At 38.1% G+C, this 7,365-nt stretch overlaps 1 protein-coding gene across 2 annotated transcripts in view; it reads left to right on the forward strand.

The window, feature by feature from the left end:
* Positions 1 to 712: 712 nt before the first annotated feature.
* ATP6V0D2 (ATPase H+ transporting V0 subunit d2) overlaps positions 713 to 7,365 on the forward strand; it is a 60,201-nt gene continuing 53,548 nt past the window's right edge. The window contains exon 1 of one of the 2 annotated variants that reach the window (XM_019527877.1): positions 713 to 972. In XM_019527877.1, the coding sequence (XP_019383422.1) occupies positions 843 to 972 (130 nt within the window). In that variant the 5' untranslated portion in view covers positions 713 to 842. The remainder of the gene's footprint in view (positions 973 to 7,365) is intronic. The other variant, XM_019527876.1, reaches the window with a different exon arrangement.

Genomic DNA, 7,365 nt, shown 5'->3' on the forward strand with positions numbered 1-7,365 from the left:
TGTTTCTCCCCAGGTGCATCACCTTGCACTTGTCCGTGTTGAATCCCATCCTATTCTCATCCTCCCACCCTTGTAACCTGTCTAGATCTGATTGTAGCCTGTTGCTTCCTTCTAGTGTGCCCACATCCTCCCACATTTTATTCAATATTGGTCTCATTATTTTTACATTATGCTCACCAAGACTATGATAAAAGTCAGATGGAGAGAGGGCAAGAAAAAATTTAATGAAAAATGAAAAACAAAGGAGAAAACCTCAGGATGAAGGTATCACATCTTGATAGTAATCTAACAATTTTATACATTGTTATCTTTCCTGGAGTGCAATGGAAAATTCTTGAGGATCAAAACAAGTAACAGATAGACATTTTAAATTATCTGAGTTTTTCCAATAACCCTTGAATTATTTTCAGACATCTAATTCAGTCATTACTTAATATATGATTAGAGGGGATTTTGTGATGATAATACATACAAGAAGTTTGAAAATACTAGTTAGGTTTCAGGGGGGTTGGGGGGGCTTTAAATTGTACATTTTCCAGTCTGGTCCAAAGAACTTTCTGTAAGCAACAATTAAATACTTTGCTGTCTCTTCTACTTCTTCTTCCACCAAAGTAGATCAAATTTCTGAATCTGACAGGAAGGAGCTGGATTTGTTTTCTGACTGATTAAATGATGTTGTGTAAGCATCAAGCAAAGTGGAACTTAGCTGTGCAGGGAGGAGTAAACAGGAAGAAATAAGTCACTCTGACTTAGTGACTACCTTCCAAAGAGAGGCACAAGACCCAGTGCTGACACTCTACCTTCCCCCCAAACAGGAGAAAAGTCTGAACTTCTTTTTCTCCATGCCAGGGTACGCAGAGTTTTACTTCAATGTGGACCATGGCTACCTGGAAGGACTGGTCCGAGGTTTTAAAGCTGGGACCTTGAGAAATGCAGACTATGTCAACTTAGCACAATGTGAAACACTGGAAGGTGAGTCTATTAGTTTACCTTATTGATAAAGAAATAGTGTTGGCTAGAACTTTGAACAGAACTAAAGAAAAGAGGGAGGTTAAAAAGAAAGTTAAAAAGTAGGATAGAAAGATGATGTTTACGAGATTAAGTGGTAACTGATTTTTCTTTTATGAAAATATCCTAGAGAACTGAGTAGGATGAAGGCAAGAGGGCTCTATAGAAAGTACTCTATAAATCTATAGGTTGAGATTTTTAAAACAGTTTAGGTGATTGGAGTTTCCAGCACCTCTAAGGCACTTTCAAAATCACAGACAGGAAACTTTATTGAGATAAATACCTTCCCAGATGAATTTTTTAATCATTCTGTAGAATTCTGCTAAGTTATATAATTCTTTTTTGGCCTGTACAGAATGGTTCACAGAATCCTAAAGAAAATGTATTATTTGGTATTAACGCTATTAACATTTCTCAAAAATAGTTCCGTTCTTAGTACTTTAGTACTTACTAGTTTTCAAAGTGCTAGGAGGCATTCTTTGTAACAAAAAAGGGAAATTTGGCTTTGTGAAGGTAAAATTGCACTAGTTTTTCACTTTGAAAGGCTTCTGTGAAGGTGACTTTGTTGTTGTGGTAAACAGAACACGTGATTGTTCCTAAAACAGTTTTTCTGCAGACCAAACAGGTCACAACCTGAATAATGTAGATTTGTTGAAAGCAGAGAAGCAGCTGCTGACCCCTCTCCAGATATTTCTGAAAATATAAACACAGCAGGAAACTTCTCTTCTGTAAATAGTTTCTCTTCCTCAATCAAGATAAAAATTATAAGAGTTTACAAAAATCTTTTACATTATTTAAGATAGACAGACAGATTTACAGATATAGTGAACAGAAATATAAGGTTCACTGTCTTAAGTGGCTTTCCTTATGCAGTTATGGTGGTGTTGTGGGTAGGAAGGAAGGAGAAGCAGCAGCTGAAAGTTATCTAAACAAAACCCCCACCAGCTACCATATTACATGATAAGCCTGGCAGCGTGATCAGTGTCTGTAGCCTCTTTTGTACCTATAATTATGGTGTAAAAAATCTGTTGATATTCTTGCTACAGCAGGTAATTTCCATGAGTCAAATGACTCCTGTTCAATGAATTTACAAGCCCTTCTGGGAGAACTACTAGAGCTCCAGAACTTTATGAAACAGCATGGACAAATGACTAAATTATTAAACTCATCTTTCTCACTTCCTTTGTCCCCTGGGGAATGCAGAATAGATCTATAGGTGATGCTTCCCAAGTTTTCTGCAGAGTATAAATACGTTTCTCAAAGAGGGAAAAAATACCCTGATTTAGGTATGTTTTTAAATATACAAAAATAAATATTTAATTATATTTGAGAGAAGCAGAAACACCATGTCAATTTGTTTGATTTAAAAGTAAGATATTTCCCTGACAAAAACAGTGAAGTTTAACAGTTTTTTAAACTTTCTGACTAAAACATTCTATTACAATTCCTGTAGGAACATAAGTGTGCATGTTACTTTGTAGACAATCACAGGGAGGAAAGGTCATTCTCCATATAAGCTTAACAGTACAAGGTCATTCTAATGTTTTTGAATCTCTCTACTTAGAATTCTCTCTCATATCCATATTAGTGTAGCAGAAACAGCAGTTTGTACCAAGCTACCTTCTAGCATGTAATTCCTCATCCCACATTTAACTGATAAGCAATACTGGGTATCTTTAACCAAATGCTAGAATTCCTTGTATCACCAAAATTAACAATTAAAACCCAAATGTTAAAAGTGTTAAAATACAATACTGTATAATGTAAATGCACTGTGTTCGAAAACTAAACTTGTGTGCAGAGATGGTGATTAGTACACAATGCATTTAAGAGATAAAGCAAATTTAACCCATTAAAATGAGGGCAAACTTAGGCCCCTATAGGAAGTTATTAGTGTGTACATTATATGTTATATCTAGTGGGCGCATCTAGACATGCGGCAGACTGCACAGTTGTTACTAACTTAAGCAGGCACTAAATGACTGCGCAGTAACTGGTTTTCTGTGCAGGCCCATTGCCACATGGTTAGTTTTAACTGCTACTGCACAGTAATAATAAGTTACTGCATGCCCGATGACATTACAATGCTGTCACAACGATCCACAGCACAGTAGTTTGTTGCTGCGGCTATGTAGTGTCTTGTGTAGATGCATCCAATCTTCTGGAATTACCACTTTCAGCCCCGTGGGCATGAAAACCTATATATTGTTTAGAGGAAAAGGAAATTAACAGATTATACAGCTAATTTAGTAGTATAGTTTCTGTCCATAGGTTCAGTCTTAAATCAGGTTTAAGTTAGGAAAAGTATTGCATAATATTAAAAAAGCAAACTAAAAACTAGAATCAAAGAGGACTTTTAAATTTCAAAGTTGTTTGTATATTTACTTTTCACTTAGGTGAGAATCACAATGTAAGTACAACTAAGCTGGGGAGGGTGTTAAAGTTTGCACCTTCATTTCATGGTCTGCTCCAGGATAGAAAAGGCCTTCACCGTATAGCAAGGTGACCCGTTTCCAGGAAGCTACCCTATGGCCAGCAGAATTGCCACACAATTAGTGTTGTGGTCCTGTCCCCAACATACCAGGCCTCGCAATGAGAGCAAGCCCTAAATTATTAGCCTGTGCCAACATCCGGGCTGTAGTCTTGGCGGTAAAATGAGCAACCAATGGTTAGGAAACATACTAGGATTTGGAGACCTGCTTCCATTTCTTGGTTCACCAAAAACTTTTTCATGACCTTGAGCAAGTCATTGTCCCTGCATCAATTCTCCATCTGTAAAATGATAACAATGATGATTCTCTACTTTACAAGGGAGTCACAAGGAAAAATTATTGAAGACACTATACAGTGAAAGGGATTGTGAAGGGAAGGTACAGACAGATGCGCTGATATGATGAATCCCTGGGTAGGTTCCAGGTAAACCACTTTTAAATTGTAGTTCACTGGTAAACTTAAGCCAATAGAGTGCTGCTTTTTGCTGGTCTTATGTATCTTAGGGTCCCTCTGAATGTGTAGGTAAAGGTGCAATAGGATCTAATGCATGATCAACACAAATGCACACATGCATGGCAGGAAGTGTGATTGTGGATCATGTATTAGATCCCATTGTGCCTTACTAGATTGTGGATCACGTGTTATTGCTGGTGCAGTGGGAGCCCAATCCTGAGCTCCCCCTGCACTAGCAAGAAAGAAACAAGCTCCCACAGCTGGGAGCCCCCACAGCTGAGGGGCTCTCAGCCACTGGGGTGCCCATGCACCCCCAGGGCTGACTGGGAGATGTGGTTGCCATGATGTCCCAGCCTTACAGATGTGTAAAACCCCCTGTGGGTGAGAGATTGCAGCCGCACCCTGTGACTGATGGGACCCTGCTGGGTCCTGGTACTGAGAGGAACACTGCAGGGAACCCAGCATCTGCAGCTGCAGGGTACTACTGGGATGGTACACTCCTATGGCTGAGAGTCCCATCAGCGGAGCTCCCAGTTGCAAGGGAGACCCTGCTACACATGCAAATTAAAGCTAGATAGCAACCAGCTATAAGGTTAGTACACATTTTTGAGGTCTAACTTTATAGCTGTTTGGAGCTTTTTTATGGCATGATAGTACTTTGCACGTGTTGCTGGTCTTGACATCATTGTGCAATTAACCAGTTAATTGTGTGATATCTGTAATGTGTAGAGGGGTCTTAGTATGTACCATAGCATTACAATACCTTTGATACGAGATCAGCATCAAGAGAAAAGTCCTTAGTAAACTTCATGGACTTTTATACTTCTTCCTTCAAGAGGCTAGAATTCTGCTTGAAGAAGGATTTTTGGAGGAAATGGGAGTTTGGAGGGACTTGGGTTATTTGAATTGTTTTATTTGCAGTGAGGCTTTCTTGAAAAGTTAGATTGTTGCCAAGTTTCCTAAAAATGGATCTACCCATTCACCTATAGAGATTATTCCACAGCCAGATCTCCTCAACAAAGAATGTTTTATGAAGTTCTTACTCACCTTCTTCCTGAGCTTTGACATTTGCATTGCCATGGTGGTTCATAGATAAAATTTATTCTTTGATGTAGTTGCAGATTAAGCCAATTATTGCTTTGGAATTAAGATGTAGCCCATTAACTAATAGGGAAGTAGAGTAGGAGCCAGTGGAGAGACTGGATCACAAGACTGATGTGCTCACAGCAGTCTGACCCATGCAAAATGTGAGCAGAGACATTTCACATCAACTGGGAGCCTTGCAGTATCATTTCATTTATATTCTGATATGAGTTGCAGTAATCCAGCCTGGAGATAACAAAGGCATAGATTAGCATGACCAGCTGGGGGGAAGAAGTGAAGTTTTCTAAAAAAAAAAGATGACTTCTGAAAACTGATTCTACCTGGTCATCTAAGCATTGCAAGGAGTTGAATTGAATCACGACACTTTACACATTGCAAGTTGAATTGAATTATGACACTTCACACAACTTGGATGAATTGGGGGATCTGTTTGCCTCTCACTGGAGGCCAAGACAATGCCTGGGCCAGTCCTTTCTGACCAGTATCACTCTGATTTTGCCTGGGTTTAGCTTAAGTTATCTGTTGGTTATCCAAGAGCTAATTTCCTGCAAATGCTCTAACATTTAATAGTTGCACCAGGAAATATGAGAGTTGTCAGCATATTGCTGGTAGCTAAGCCATGGCATTGGCATCTCGCTCTCTCTCCCAGGTTTTGAAAATAAAGACTTGTATAGGTTCCCATGAGATTCCATAGGTGAAGGTCTACAGAGTACAATAATAATTGGCCATCATGATTAAATTCTGTTGGAGAAGTATATCTGGAAGCAGCAACGTACCTTCTGTCAAAGACATCTGAGTGGCATAGCAATATTAGCATGGAGATCTCACTTGTGTAAACAGCAACAAGAAGGTCTTCATATAGTGACTAGCACAGTGTCTGTCCTGTGTACCTGTCTGAACCCCAATTGTGGTATACAGGATGTCAGCTAAAATTATATACTGTTGGAGTTTGGTGGTTACAGTTTTCTCAATTAATTTATTCAAGTATATATGGCTGAAGATGGAAGAGCTGATGAGGAGATCCTTAAGGTCAAACACTGGTTTCTTGAGGATTTGGAAAAACACTGCCTTTTTTTCCTATTAAAAGAAGGCATTTCTCACTGGCTCTTACCAAACAGAAAGGATAAAGATGAATTTCACAGTTTATGGAGCTAATCATTTTCAGAGTACTCTGCTTTGACATGAGCTAAACTTAGTAATGGTAGAAGTCTGAAAATGTAGAATTTTCTGTCCCAGTTTGCTTCACACCTCTCATGTTGATCTTATCACTAAAGCTGAAAGCTTTTTATAGTGCTTGATGCTTATATCTGGGTAAATTAGCCAGCTAACCCTTTAAAAGCAGGATCCTGGTATCTCAGGATACCAGAAAGGAAACTTTGAGGATTATGTCAAGGCAGATGAATCAGTAGCAAAAATGAAAATAGACTGCAGATTACTTGATTTCCAGTTCTCTACTCATGGTGAATTTGTGCACTCTAACCCCTTCCTTGTGACAAAAAAAGAAAAAAAATGATTACGGATAATTTTTCTCTTAATAGAAAAGGTAGGTATATGATACAAAGTATAGCAAGTATAAAATTATTATAATTGTTCTTATACTTTTAGGTTTGAAGTAAGGAGAATTCTATATAATACATGTTTGATTGTTTTTTCTTTTTCTCTAGCTACTTTCCATAGATGACTTTTAGCTGAGTATTTTCCCTGTTGAACATTTGGACTCTCTCTCTCCTTCCTGAAAAGGCCTGTACTGTAGAACTCTGAATATTTCCAGTTATCTGACTTCATCTTCTCTGTGCTTGAAAAGATACAAGCTTTAAAGTTTTTGTCGGCAGCCTTGCCTTTAATTCAATAAGACTTGTTTAATAAGCATCCTTTATTAAAGAATTTGTTTATAATTGTAGTATTCAGCCTTGTTCAGAAGGATCTAGAGACAGTTGCACATGTATTAACTGGGACAAACTTTCCCAATGAACATATGTGATGCAAACCCAGTAGTGTATTTAAGTGGCAGTATCTCTGCATAAAGCACTCTGTAAAGTTATCCACACAGGGAAGTTACTGCATAGTACCCTTGGGTATGAATTTACAATGCACTAGCTTGTGTTCTGGGAATTTTGAATGCAGAGGACTAGAATACCAAGTATTATAATTAACCTAGTACATTCTGAAATTCGCCACTTGGGAATTAATTTGAAAATGCAGTAACTGAAAACACAAAATAAGCCCCATAACCTTATCCAAAACCATTACCTTACAACAATGGTGTTAACATAATATAGGGTTATATATTATAACATATAATATAAA

The sequence above is a fragment of the Gavialis gangeticus genome, unplaced genomic scaffold, assembly GCF_001723915.1.
Source record: "Gavialis gangeticus isolate Ggan-Ray unplaced genomic scaffold, GavGan_comp1, whole genome shotgun sequence".
NCBI lineage: Eukaryota > Metazoa > Chordata > Crocodylia > Gavialidae > Gavialis > Gavialis gangeticus.